The following is a 13871-nucleotide window of genomic DNA, read 5'->3' as shown; positions in this document are numbered from 1 at the left end:
AAATCATGTGTGATTGGAAGAGGAGTTTGACAAGGATGCTGGCTCTCACTGTTCCTCTTTAATATCAATGGTCACGCATGTGTTTGAAGGCACAGACTTTACTGTTAAGAATAGGAGCATGTGGATGATAATGTCAGTTCAGTTTGCACATGATATTTCATTTGCACAAGAAGGATTACTAAAACTGATAGATGATTATCAGCAAGAATGAGATTTTGTGTGAAAATGAACATTGGCAAACCCAAAGTAGGACCTATTTGAAAATCAAAAAATTCTACAAATATTTGAGAAGGAAGGGAACACAGATGCAAGATTTCAAGTTTTATCTGCAACTAGAAGTAAAAACAAGGACCAGAATGGGAAAGGCCACATTTGGTAAGAGTTAAGTTTATACTTATGACGCTGAATAAACTCATAGTGAATTGTAAATTGCTTGATTTGCAGTGTTCTGTTGTATGAGTGAGATTAGGATTTTATGGAAGGAGGCAATCAAACTACTAACTAGCTTTGAAATGTGGAGAAAGTGAGGTCTGCAGATGCTGGAGATCAGAGCTGAAAATGTGTTGCTGGAAAAGCGCAGCAGGTCAGGCAGCATCCAGGGAACAGGAGAATCGATGTTTCATGCATAAGCCCTTCTTCAGGAATCATGGGTTTGGAGGAAAATGAAAAGGATTTGTTGACAGAAATAATAATAAATAATGAATTTCTGTGGAGAGTGACTGAACAAAGAAATTTGTCCAGAGTCTGGCAGGGCATCTTTGAGAGGAAACTGACTTGTTACAGACGTAATGGAGGGAAGATCTCAAGAAAGGATGAGATGGGAATGCGTTTTCACATGTCTTGAAAATTGAAGGAAGTTATTGTCAAATGAAAATCATGGCATACGATTGAGAGACCTGGAAAGACTGTTATTAGCCAAAGACCTGCCTTTAGGCTGATCACACTTGATTCCTGACCAGATGTGGCAGGGTTGTAGAACCTCAGTTTGATTCATTGTCAGGTCACTGAGCTCCATATGTAACCTGTTCCTTCAAATTCCTGTAAATTCCTGGAATTTCAGTTTTGTTTGCTTTGCAAGAATTACATTTTTATATTTAGCTTGTCATTTTAAGAGTTGTGATTCCTTGGTTGAAATAGTATCTATTGACTAATTGCACATTGTAACCTTCACAGATCCTGGTTGGGCATCGATTAACCGTGGCGTTCTAGTTTGCGATGAATGTTGCAGTGTTCATCGAAGCCTTGGTCGGCACATTTCGATGGTGAAACATCTCCGGCACAGCTCATGGTCTCCAACTCTCTTACACGTGAGTAATATCTTAATGCAGGAGTTGTCTCAACAATTCTCATTTCTGGATTTGTAGATTAAAGAATTTTCAAGGTTGTATTTTCTTAAACTAATCCACTTTCAACTTCTTTGGAATGAAAGCAAAAGCCAAGTTTATGATTGTATAATTTAAAGGGAAGGTTGTTTCATTCTTGCCCTTCCAGTATCTGTAGATATATAGAGGAGGAAATCTTGTGGTGTCTATCATTTTGTTTTGTATGTCTGTGAATGAGGGATAGAATGCAAATCAATGTAGATCATTTTCCTTTAGAGTGAATTTAGACCAATACCTACTAAGGAATGGATGGGTACTGTCCCCAAAGAAGGTTATGAATTTACTGAGAATCCGTAACAGAATAGGGTGACACAAATGTATAGTGGGTGGCCATGTTCAACTTTCTTGAATTGGCAATGAAACATGAAACAGGGATAGATTAACAAAAGGAAACAGGACAACTTTTAAGATTTTGAATGTACATGATTTCAAATATCCTCTGCCACTTTTTGTATTTTTCTTTGTGTTATCTATTCCATTAATAATCACGTAACTATTGGTGAAAATGAAGCATTTTTTGCTTTTATTGTAGTGCAGAAGGAACATCAGAACTGCAGATAGCTGCAGCTTTTATGTATTTGGAAGTCATGTATTTTGATTAAGGAGATGAAATTGTAGTCTGTTTCTGTATAAAGTGTTTAAAAGTGTAAGTACTAAGAACTAAAGCAATGTGTACATTCTTTTTATGCACAACCTATGAATGCCTGAACACTTGATCCATAAGAGGCGAGGAGTGCTGCAGTGAGTAATTCACTTTGTATCTTCCCAATGCCTGTCCGTTATCTACCAGGTACAAGTCAGAAGAGTGATGGAGTACCTGCCACTTGCTTCAATAGGTGCATCCCCAACAACACTCGAAGCTTAAAGTTATCCGGGGAAAAGTTAAATTTCCCTGTCATGCCCTCGAACATTGTGTGCTCTTTGGTCATCCCTTTTCTAGGTACATGTTAAGGATGTCTCCTGAATGCCTTTTGAGGACTGGCAAAGCAACGTAGTATTTAGTGTAATTTCTCGGATTCGGTGGTTTCCCCTTCCTTTCATGTGAGCCACAAAAGTTTTTTGTTACTTTTGCTTAACTTCTAGTGCACGTTGAAGCCAGTAGATCTTGTAATAATGTAACCAGTTAAAATATGCAGAAACTGTTACATTTGTATAAGTATGACATTCCACATCACAAAACTAAGTCAAAGCTTTGTGATGCATTGGAAAAATGATTCAGAGCCACATTCATTCATTTCCTTTACAAACATGGCGAGTCTTTACCGACAAGAACGGGATTCGATCATTAATTTCTTTGCCACTCTTAAACTTTGCAATTCTGCCTTATACTGTAGTAGTTGTATTTTAAGAACTTGAAGTAACAAAAATTTGAGCATACACCAGAGTGTAATAAAATATCCCAAGGCACTTCCCAGAGCATTTCAAAAGAGAAAAAAGTCACCAAACGACCTAAATACCATTAAAACAGATGACCATACATAAGAACAAGTAATAAGAGTGGCCAGTCATCCCTTTGAACTTGCAATGCCATTGTATAAGATCAAGAATGATTTGATTTTAATCTGAACTCTACATCCTTGCATACCCCGATGATCTTTATCCCCTTGGTAATCAAGAATTTATCTACCTCTGTCCTAAATGTATTTAACGATTCTGCATCCTCTGTGTTTTGAAGAATGGAAATCCAAATACACTCAGCCTTCTGGGAAAAAATGTTTCCTCATCTCTGTCTCAAATGGGCACCCTCTTTTTTTTTAAACTATGACCCCAAGTTCTAGATCCTTCTACAAGAAGAAACATCCTTTCCACATACACCCAATCAAGTCCCCTCAGGAACATACTTTTCAACTAAGTCACCTCTGGCTGCTTTAAACTTCAACGGATAGAGTCCTAGCCTGTCCTCATAAGGTCCTCCATTTATTCCAGGTACTAGTCTAGTATTCCTTCTCTGAACTGCTTCCAATGCATTAATGTCCTTCTGTAGGTACGTTGACAAGTATTGTATGCAGTACCCTAGATATGGTCTCACCAATACCCTGTATAACGAGGATAACCTCCATACTCTCTCATCCAGTTCCTCGCGCAATATCCATAAGATTGTTAGTTTTCCTGATTACTTGCTGTACCTGCACACTAACCTCCTTTGATTCATGCAGTAGGCCACCTAGTTCTCTTTGCATCTCAGAGCTCTGCAACCTCTCATCGTTTAGATAACACACTGTTATTCTTTCTGCTAAACTTTACAACTTTACACTGCCGTACATTGAACTTCATTTGCCATATCATTGCCCACTCCTTTAAGGAGCCCAAAAGGGGGATATAAGGTTAAGTTTGTTTCACAACACACTTTCCTACCTATGTTTGTGTCATCAGCAAATTTAGCTATCATACCTTCGAGTCTTCTATCCAAATCCATGAGAACAGGAAAGATGCCAACACACACTAGATTTAAAAAAAAAACGGTTGGTGATGCGTGTCTGTCTTATTTTTCATTAAATAATGCACTGATCTTTTTGAATGGTTGTTGATTCTCCAGAACCTGTTAATATATATTCTAATTCTATTTTCAATCAATCTGGTTTGACTCCTGAGGTTCTAAAGCACTTGACCTTTTCGTACGTACATACTCTAGAACAGAATCTGTGAAAGAAGGATCATTTCATTTAGATATTTCTGCAATTGCAAAACCACCAGAGTGCTTTTACATGGTGTAAATTGTCTAATTGTTGTCTTACTTAGATTTATTCATCTATGAATCATTATGGGCCCCATGGTCAGTTATAATTTTTGCTTTATGGTTTTTAATGAATAACTGTATGTTGAATATCCAAACCCTTCCTCCTCTTCCCTTCAGTCCACTGAGTAACTAGGGGTTTAGATAGGGTCGATAGTGAGAATCTTTTTCCACGTATGGAGTCAGCTATTACAAGGGGGCATAGCTTTAAATTAAGGGGTGGTAGGTATAGGACAGATGTTAGGGGTAGGTTCTTTACTCAGCGAGTCGTGAGTTCATGGAATGCTCTCCCAGTAGCAGTGGTGGACTCTCCCTCATTGTGGGCATTTAAACGGGCATTGGATAGGCATATGGAGGATAGTGGGCTAGTGTAGGTTAGGTGGGCTTGGATCGGCGCAACATCGAGGGCCGAAGGGCCTGTACTGCGCTGTATTCTTCTATGTTCTATGTTCTATGTTCTATAGATGTGAATTTACAACCTACCTCAGATTGGCAATTGTTAATAAATCAGTGGTTGTTACCAATATTGCTATTAACTGTAATTTCCTTCTTTGCCTATTCATTGGGAAGACCTACATTTAGTTCCTAACCCTAATTTCTTTGAAAAGGTGATGGTGAGCCAGTACCTTCAATTCCAGTGATTCTTGTAGCATGCACAGGGAAGGAGTTCCAAAGTTTTGGAATATTGGATGGAGTGCCAATTAATCCTTTTTCTTCCTGTTTGATGTAAAGTTGTTTTGATTGGTGTTGAAGCAACAGTGATGCAGTCAAGTGGAAAATATTTCAACGCAGCCATCTCTCTCAAGCACTCCTCTTTCCCTCTGTAAATCATTTAAACTTCAGATGCCAGCCTAGTCTGTTCAACCTTTCCTCATAAGATAACCCACCCATTCTAGATACTCATTTCAAACCTTTTCTGAACTGCCTCTCATTGGCTGAGATTTTAAGAACAATATTTCATTCTCCTGATTTTGCAAGAGTAGTTTTTATATAGTGGATCTTTTTCTGACTGACTTGTTTTGATCATGTTACTGGGTTGGCTGCTTGATTATCAAAGGAAATAGCATTCTTTTTCATTATTCATTCTCTGTGACAGTGACCATGTTTATTTCAAGTTATTGACTTTGTAAAAGAGATTAAACATCTGAAAAGGCAGATCTTAATTCTTAGTGTCTAACTTATAGGAATGTATTGATGAATTAGAGGGTACATTCAGACTAGAAAGGAAGTATCAAATTGAAGTTGCTTGAGAAGATGAAGGCTTTGCTGACTGAAGGATTGGCCTCGTTATAAAGCAAAGAAAATATAATATTACAATGTGCCGAGGCATGTACATGCAAGGCTCACAGTTGGAGATAACCATTTTATTCCATTTAGTTTTCTTTTCAAGGGAATTGCTTTATCATAGAATAAAGTTCTGCAGATCCCACTGCTGTGTAATTGAATGGTTGTTCCTGAAGTATTTTTGTGTGTGCTCATGCTTCCAAGATTGTAAGGAAAGGAGGTACAAATGTCAGAAGGCCAGTAAAAGCATTACTGTTGAATTAAAAAGTTTACTTGTAGATGACATAGCCATGTAAATTTAAAATGGTTTGCTACAAACAAAATCATTTTTCCCTATTCTAGCATCTAATTTTATCATGTTTGGCTGCACTAATTGTTTGGTGGATATGATTTGCTTATGGTTTGGTACTCGATAGTCTGGTACAGATATGAATTGTGAATGCTGTTCTATTCTGGGATTAGTAGGGCAACTGAAATACAAATTCAGAGCTGTCTAATGACCCATGTTTGAAATTCTCTGGCTACATTAATACCATGACCCTAATCAATATTACAGGAATTAATATTTCAACATTCTTCTCAAACAATCAGAAGTTTGCACGTAGCTTTGTTAAATCTATCATACCCAACTGGCGTGGTATCTTGTTGTGAATCATCTTCCAAGCCCATGACTTTACATCATCTTATCTGAGTGGTCAGCTCTTCACATACGCCTTACAGTTTTACATTGAACTACAGCTTGCTCATCTTTCAAGCACTTTTTGCATTTAACACATCTATTCTCTCAACTCTCCCAACCTACATTTTATTAACTCCCATCTCCTACCCTACTTTTAAAGCTCACTGAAGATATAGGATTATTAATGTGGGGGGGTGGTTGGGGCGTGATGTTGGAAGGGTACGAATAGAAAAAGAATTGAACCCAAGTATAAAAAAGGTACATTAAACTGAGTAAATCAGGAGCTGAAGTTTTTTTCTGTGATTATTCTGTCTGGACTGAACAGAGTAGTTGAGTTGTTTGTTCATTAATGGCATCTCTATGTTAATGATTTGTTCGTGACAGCAAGGACCCTGTACCCGCACAGATGGAAACATTTTTCATTAAGATAGTATTTAAATTATTGCATGAATGCAAGGCAATTTCTACAAACTTTGTTTTCGGTTAAACTTTGAATCAGCCAGTTGTTGCTCATGTTATTTAACCCATGTGCAATTTACTCCTGAAAGAGAAATGAGTGAGGAGAATACATTTACATTTCTTGAAACATGTTCCGGTAGATGTCATCTGTGTATATAGCCAAATGTGTACTAGAAAATAAGGTGCACCTTGGGAAAGAAAGTGGTTTGTACTTTCAAAGTGGATCGAAAACAATATTGTGCTTTTGCATGCAAGCACTCTTGTTTGCAATTAAAGTGGAGTTGTATCAGTTTTTAAAAGAACTGGATCTGAAGTACTCTACAATGTAACTCAACATTCCCAAAAAATAATTAAATTACATTAGAATTGATGTGCTAAATTTTTAGGGTAGTCAGGAAAGGTTTTTTTTGGATATTTTTAATGGATTGTAGTTTGCCTTATGGAGGCATACAAAAGGCAAGTTTTTGGGTATATCTTTTATTCACACCGCTAATCAACTTTGGTTTACTAGCTAGCTGGTATATTGAATCCAATTTGCATCCAGTCAAATTATTTAGCTAAACTAAACTTAAATTGTGTTATTTAAGATCTTGTCAATTGTTATTCGGTGGTAGTGTACACTTATTCATTATTAGTATACTTCTGATGCCTCATAGAATTCGGATTGCTGTGCAACCCATTAAGTAGTAAGTGGTAACCAAAGTCCATCTGTCTGAACCCTATACGGATTTGCTAAGACCAAAATGAAGAGAGTGGCCAACCAGCTATCTAAAACTCTGTCCATTAAAACTATTTTGGAAAAATTGTGTGTGAGTGCATTTTTAAAAAGTCAATCAAAATGAGATTGGAAAAGTACATATATTAATTAAAAATTACTCAGGTTTATAAAATATTAAATAGTTAACAAAGTTAAACTGAGGATTGGTGAACTTGGAGAAGACCAGATATAAAATGACAGGTGAAGGCTTTGAGGAGGTTTGAAGGAAGGGAGAAAAGTAACAATGTAGAAAAAAGATTTGTCTTTCTGACTTTTGAGACCAGGAGTAGAAGAAAATATGTAATCTAATATCTCCAGAATAGCGATGATGGGTCGTGACATGTGCTTGCAAAAGTTTTCCAAATAAATTGGAGAGAGATTTTGGATGGATTTTGAAAACTTGTGTGAAGATTTTTGAAATCTATTCACTAAAAGAGTCCATCAGACGTGGACAAGGATCATGTCATATTGTAGAATTTCATGCAGTGAAACCATGAGCAGCTGAATTTTTGGAGGTGGTGAATTTGAAGAGGAAAATATTTGAGAAATCTCACCTTCACAGTGAAAGTGTGGATAAGAACTTTTGTACCAGAGTGGAGGAGGGAGGGATTGAAGAAGGTGGTTTTTGCAATGCTGGGTGTGGAATCTTGGCTCATATATAATTAGAATGCAATACCTTTGTAACCTCTGTACAGCACAGAAACAGACCTTTCGGTCCAACCCATCCATGCCGACCAGATATCCCAATCTAGTCTCACCTGCTAGCACCTGGCCCATATTTCTCCAAACCCTACCTACTCATACACATCCAGATGTCTTTTAAATGTTGTACTTTTAATTGTACTAGCCTCTACCACCACCTCTGCAGCTCATTCCATACATGTACCACCCTCTGAATGAAAAAGTTGCCCCTTTCATCTCTTTTACATCTTTCCCCTCTCACCCTAAACCTATTCCCTTTTTAGTAGCATTGGACGTCATAGATGGCTTCCAGTTTTCCAATTTTACAGATAATCAACTAGTATACCTGAAAACAATCAATATCCATATGTTGGAAGAATTAAGTTGGATGTAAGCATACATGCAAGCTTGAAAATCTGTAAGTTGAGTTAGCTTATTGGATGTTCCACCAAACGTGGCTCAGTGGTTAGCACTGCTGCCTCACAGCGCCAGGGACCCAGGTTCGATTCTAGCCTTGGGTGACTGTCTGTGTGGAGTTTGCACATTCTCCCCATGTCTGCGTGGGTTTCCTCCGGGTGCTCCGGTTTCTTCCCACAGTCCAAAGATGTGCAGGCTAGGTGAATTGGCCATGCTAAATTGCCCTTAGTGTTAGATGGACTAGTCAGGAGTAAATCTAGGGGAATGGGTCTGGGTGGGTTTCTTTCCAGAGGGTAGGTGTGGACTGGTTGGGCCAAAGGGCCTGTTCCTACACTGTAGGGAATCTAATCTAATCTAAATTCATGAAGGCTTATTAAAAACTGTGTCGTCATCAAAATATAAGAGTAAGGATTAAAAAGGAGCAGCTTGTACTGTGATGAACAAGAAGTAATTTATTGCAATGTTATAGAACTCTAGTCGGACAAAAAGGTAGTTGAGGAAAGAATTCGCCCATCTGTTCTGCATTTGGAACCTGTCTTGTTCACTTACTTCAGCTTACTGATTATTTGTATTTTGTTAAAAAGGTTTCTAACTTTTTGAATTTACTGGAAAGGATTTATGGAATAATTAATAGTGAAAATGAATTGAAAATTGCTTTCAGTGACCTTTATCCTGTTAGTTTGAAATTTGTGATAGAAATGTGCTTGAGATCCTGTTTAAAAAAAAATCTAGCCACTGATTTGAGGGTTGTTGTAGAGTATTGATCTTTTAAGCTGCCCTTGTATATTAGTGGCATGATAAATTACAGCCCTTCTGCAGCAGAAAATAAATTAGTCTGTACACAGTACTGAATTTGTGTCTTGGAAAATATTCATGAATTTGGCTTAAACAGGATTGGCGTTTACTTTGTGTTCTTAGTTTCTTTGAACAATGAATGCGTATGAAAATAATAAAGAAATTATAGCATTAAGGGTCTAAAATCTTATCTGAGGAAAGTTATAATGGCAGTGGAGAAAGAAACCACCTGAGTTAGATTGATCCCAAGAATAGCGAGATTTTCTTATAAGGGCAGGTTGAGGATATTGGGCGTATCTGCATTGAAGTTGAGAAGTGACCTTATTAAAACACAGGTGATTCTTAGGGGACTTAACAGGGTGGACGTAGAGAGGTTGTTTCCACTTAGGAGCGGGGGCATTATTTTAGGATAAGGGGCCACTCTTATAAGGCATAGGAATTTCTTCTGTCTCAGGGTAGTGAATCTGTGGAATTCTTTACCCCAGAGAACTTTCAAGGTTGGGTCAATAATTTTATCCAAGACTAATTGACAGAGTTTTGATCAATAAAGGAATCAGGAATATGGGAAAATAGAGTTGAGGATTATCAGAGCAGCCAAGATCTTATTGCATGGTGGAGCAGATTCAATGGGCGAATCGTCTAATTCTACTCTGACATCTTATGGTCTTAAAACAGTACATGTTTGAAGTTGAGCACTTTAGTGAGATGAGGCCTTCCTCAATATTCCTCCCCTATCCAGAAGGCATCAAACCCTTGGTGCTTGGTGGCACCAGTTGTCCTACCTTAATTAAACAAGTAGTTGCTAAACACATTTTAACTTCAACAGGAAATGAAACCTATTTTCAGAGCAGAAGTAGACGGAAGGCCTCTCAAGCCTACTCCAAGGTTATAGCTGATTTTGTGTCTTACCTTTCCAAATCCCTCAATGCCTCAAGAACCAAAACTCAATCTATCTCTGTCTTAAATATACTTAACCCTGGAGAATCCATTGGCTTCTGATTAAGAGAATTCCAAAGCTTCCAACCCTTTGAATGAAAATAAAATGCTGCTCAGTTGTAAATCGTCAGCCCCTTACTCTGAAACTCTCCTCCGTGTTTTTTGTCATTGTTCTTTCAAGCCCCTTCAGAATATCCTACGTTTCGATGAAGTTGCCTCATTGTTCTGAACTCCACAGATTGTAGAATGAATTTTCCTGATTGTTGGTTCCCAAAGGGTTCATCCTATCAAGTCAGAAAGGATTTACAAAGATGTTGCCTGGGTTGGAGGATTTTAGCCATAGGGAGAGGTTGAATAGGCTGGGGTTGTTTTCCTTGGGGCATTGGAGGCTGAGGGGTGAACTTATAAAGGTTTATAAAATTGTGAGGGGCATGGGTCGGATAAATAGGCAAAGTCTTTCTTTTCCCTGGGGTGGGGAGTCCAGAACTAGAGGGCTTAGGATTAGGGTGAGAGGGGAAAGATATAACAGAGACCCAAGGGGCAACATTTTCACGCAGAGGGTGGTGTGTGTATGGAATGAGCTGGAGATGAGTACAAGTGCAACATTTAAAAGGCACCTGCATGGATATAGAAGGGTTTGGAGGGACATGGGCTGGGTGCTGGCAGGTGGGACTAGATTGGGTTGGGATATCTGGTCGGCATGGACGAGTTGGAGCGAAGGGTTTGTTTTTATGCTGTACATACCTATGACTCTAGGTGAATCCGTTGCTGTACCATCTTCAAGTACAAGTAAGTAAATCCTTTTTTCAATATGGTACCAAGCTGGTTATGGTACCCTTGGTGAGGCCTCACCAAAGCCCAATATGATGCTAATGCAGGGAAAAGCATAGCCCCATCCCAACTTCAGCTGATGTCCATGGCTGCGTGCTCTTGTTGGTCTGGAAATGAGAACTGAAACTGTATCCATTCTTCTCTCTTCTCCCTTCCCCTGGTCGCCCTCCATTTGTCACAAACTGTGTATAAAATCAATTATTGTATGTATTGTGTGTGTGTGTGTGTATGTATGTATGTTTAGTAATTGTTTTAAAAGTACATTAAATAGCCCAACAAAGATAATTGCTAATTGTGTCTGGACTTAGAAGTAACCTTCCAGAAGTATCTCTGATGTTAACCAGATAATCAACATCTCATGTACATCCTGATGGGACTAGAATGCTAGTTATTCTATTCCAAGCTGCCAAAGAGATGAGGTGTCTTTGATATAAAAATAGCCTTGCATAATAAAAAATGCAAATTTTATCTATCCTGTATGGTATGTTTATGACTTTACACTTAACCTCTGAGATGGACCATAAACAGTTGGCTATTTAAAATGAAAGCTATTGCTTGATATTATTCTTACTCTTATCTTCCCCTTCTCCTCCTTTCTTCTTCTCTACTATCCTCCCCACCAAAAAAGGTGGGCCAAATGACTTCCACAGTGCTGAACCCTAATTGTCTTTTAACCATACAAGTTTGAAATAGCGGCCAGTTAAGGAATCAGTACTGATCCATAAAACATCATCTGACAGTATAAGAATCCCTAACTCTGGGCTACAAACAAACCGTGCATTTACGTGCTTGGCAAATACTCAACTTTTTTTAGTCAAAGCAGAAGTGCGTTTCAGCAATATTCCTCAGATACCCTTTGAAGAAAATTTAAAGAGAAGAAATTGTCCAACCAAAAAATGGGGCGTGAGATGGCTTTGGCAAATAGAATTAAGGTGGATTCAAAGAGATTCTTTAAGTACATTTGGGACAAAAGAGTAACCAAGGAGAGGATAGGGCCCCTTTAAAGATCAATTGGCCTTCTATTTGTGGAGCCGCAGGAGATGGGTCAGATAATAAATGAATATTTTGCACCGTATTTACTGTGGAGAAGGACATGGAAGCTAGGGAACTTGGCAAAATAAATAGAGATGTTTTAAAAAGAATTTCTATGATAAAAGAGGTGGTACTGGAGTCTTAAAACACTTAAAGAGCAACAAAGAACACTACAATGCAGGAACAGGCCCTTCAGTCCTCCAAGCCTGCACCAATCCATACCCTCTATTTAAGTATGCCTACTTTCTAAGGATCTGTATCCCTTTGCTCCCTGCCCATTCATGTATCTGTATACATCTTAAATAACACTATTGTTTCCGTCCCTACCACCTCTGCTGGCAATATATTCCAGGCATCCACACCCTCTGCATGAATAAATTTACATGTAATCCTCCCCTAAACCTTTTTCCACTCTCTCTTTGAACTCGTGACCCCTAGTAATTGAGTCCTTCACTCTGGTGAAAGAGTTTCTTGCTATCCAATGTGTCTACACTTCTGATGATATGGTAGGCCTCAATCAGGTCCCCCCTCAACCACTCCTTTCTAATGAAAATAATTGTAATCTACCCAACCTCTCCTCATAGCTAGCACCCTCCATACCAGTCAACATCCTGGTGAACTTCGTCTGCACAGTCTCCAAAGCATCCACATCCTTTTGATAATGTGACTAGAACTGTACGCTGTATTCCAAATGTGGCCGAACCAAAGTATTATACAACTGTAACGTGACTTGTAAACTCTCGTATTCAATACCTTGTCTGATGAAGGAAAACATGTCAAATGCCTCCTTGACCGCTCTACTGACCTGCGTTGCTACCTTCAGGGAAAAATGGACTAAAGGTAGAAAAATCCCTAGGACATAATCCGGTGTTTCCTAAACTTTGTGGGAAGCTAGAGAAGAGATTGCTGGGCCTCTTGCTGAGATATTTGTATCATTGACAGCCATGTGTGAGATGCTGGAAGACTGGAGATTGGTTAATAATGTATCATTATTTAAGAAAGATGGTAAGGAAAAGCCAGGAAACTATAGACTGGTGAGCCTTGTATTAATGGTGTGCAAGTCATTGGAGGGGATTTTGAAGGGCAGGATTTAGCTGCATTTGGAAAAGCAAGGATTGATTAGGGACAGTTAACATGGTTTTTTTGTGTGGGAAATCATACCTCACTAACTTAATTGAGTTTTTTTTGAAGAAGTAACGAAGATGATTGAAGGCAGAGTCATAGATATGGCCTATATGAACTTTAGCAAAGCATTCATCAAGGTTCTACATGGTAGACTGGTTAGTAAGGTTAGAAAGCAGGAGATGCAGGGGTGCTAGCCAATTGGACGCAATTGACTTGAAGGTAGGAAACAGAAGGTGGTGGTGGAAGGTTGCTTTTCGGACTGGATGCCTGTAATAAGTGGTGTGCCACAAGGAATAGTGTTGGGTCCACTTCTTTTTGTCATTTATATAATTGATTTTGATGTGAATTGAGGAGGTATGTTTGGTAAGTTTGCAGATGACACCAAAATAGCTGGTATAGTGATCAGTGAAGAAGATTCCATCAGAGTATAACGGGACCTTGATCAGATGGGCCAATGGGCCGAGGAGTGGCAGGTAGAGTTTAATTTAGATGAATGTGAAGTGTTGCATTTTGGTTAAGCAAACCAGGGCAGGACCTTTACAGTTAATGGTAGGCCCCTGGGAGTGTTGCTGAACAAAGACACCTAGGTTCCTTGAAAGTGGAGTTGCAGGTAGACAGGGTGGTAAAGAAGACGTTTGACACACATGCCTTCATTAGTCAGAACATTAAGATTAGGAGTTGGGATATCATGTTGTGACTGTAAAGGACATTGGTAGGCCACTTCTAGAATACTGCGTACAATTCTGGTTGCCCATCTGT

At 38.7% G+C, this 13871-nt stretch overlaps 1 protein-coding gene across 15 annotated transcripts in view; it reads left to right on the top strand.

The window, feature by feature from the left end:
- git1 (G protein-coupled receptor kinase interacting ArfGAP 1) overlaps window positions 1–13871 on the top strand; it is a 216394-nt gene that overhangs the window by 101181 nt on the left and 101342 nt on the right. For all 15 annotated transcript variants that reach the window (XM_087977322.1, XM_087977325.1, XM_087977321.1 and 12 more), the window contains one exon: window positions 1174–1307. In XM_087977322.1, coding sequence (XP_087833448.1) covers window positions 1174–1307 — 134 coding nt within the window. The remainder of the gene's footprint in view (window positions 1–1173; window positions 1308–13871) is intronic.

The sequence above is a fragment of the Chiloscyllium plagiosum genome, unplaced genomic scaffold (genome assembly GCF_037043375.1).
Source record: "Chiloscyllium plagiosum isolate Xiang-an unplaced genomic scaffold, Cpla_swu_hap1 HiC_scaffold_31, whole genome shotgun sequence".
NCBI classification, from domain to species: Eukaryota; Metazoa; Chordata; class Chondrichthyes; order Orectolobiformes; family Hemiscylliidae; genus Chiloscyllium; species Chiloscyllium plagiosum.
This window is presented reverse-complemented; position numbering and strand designations above follow the sequence as displayed.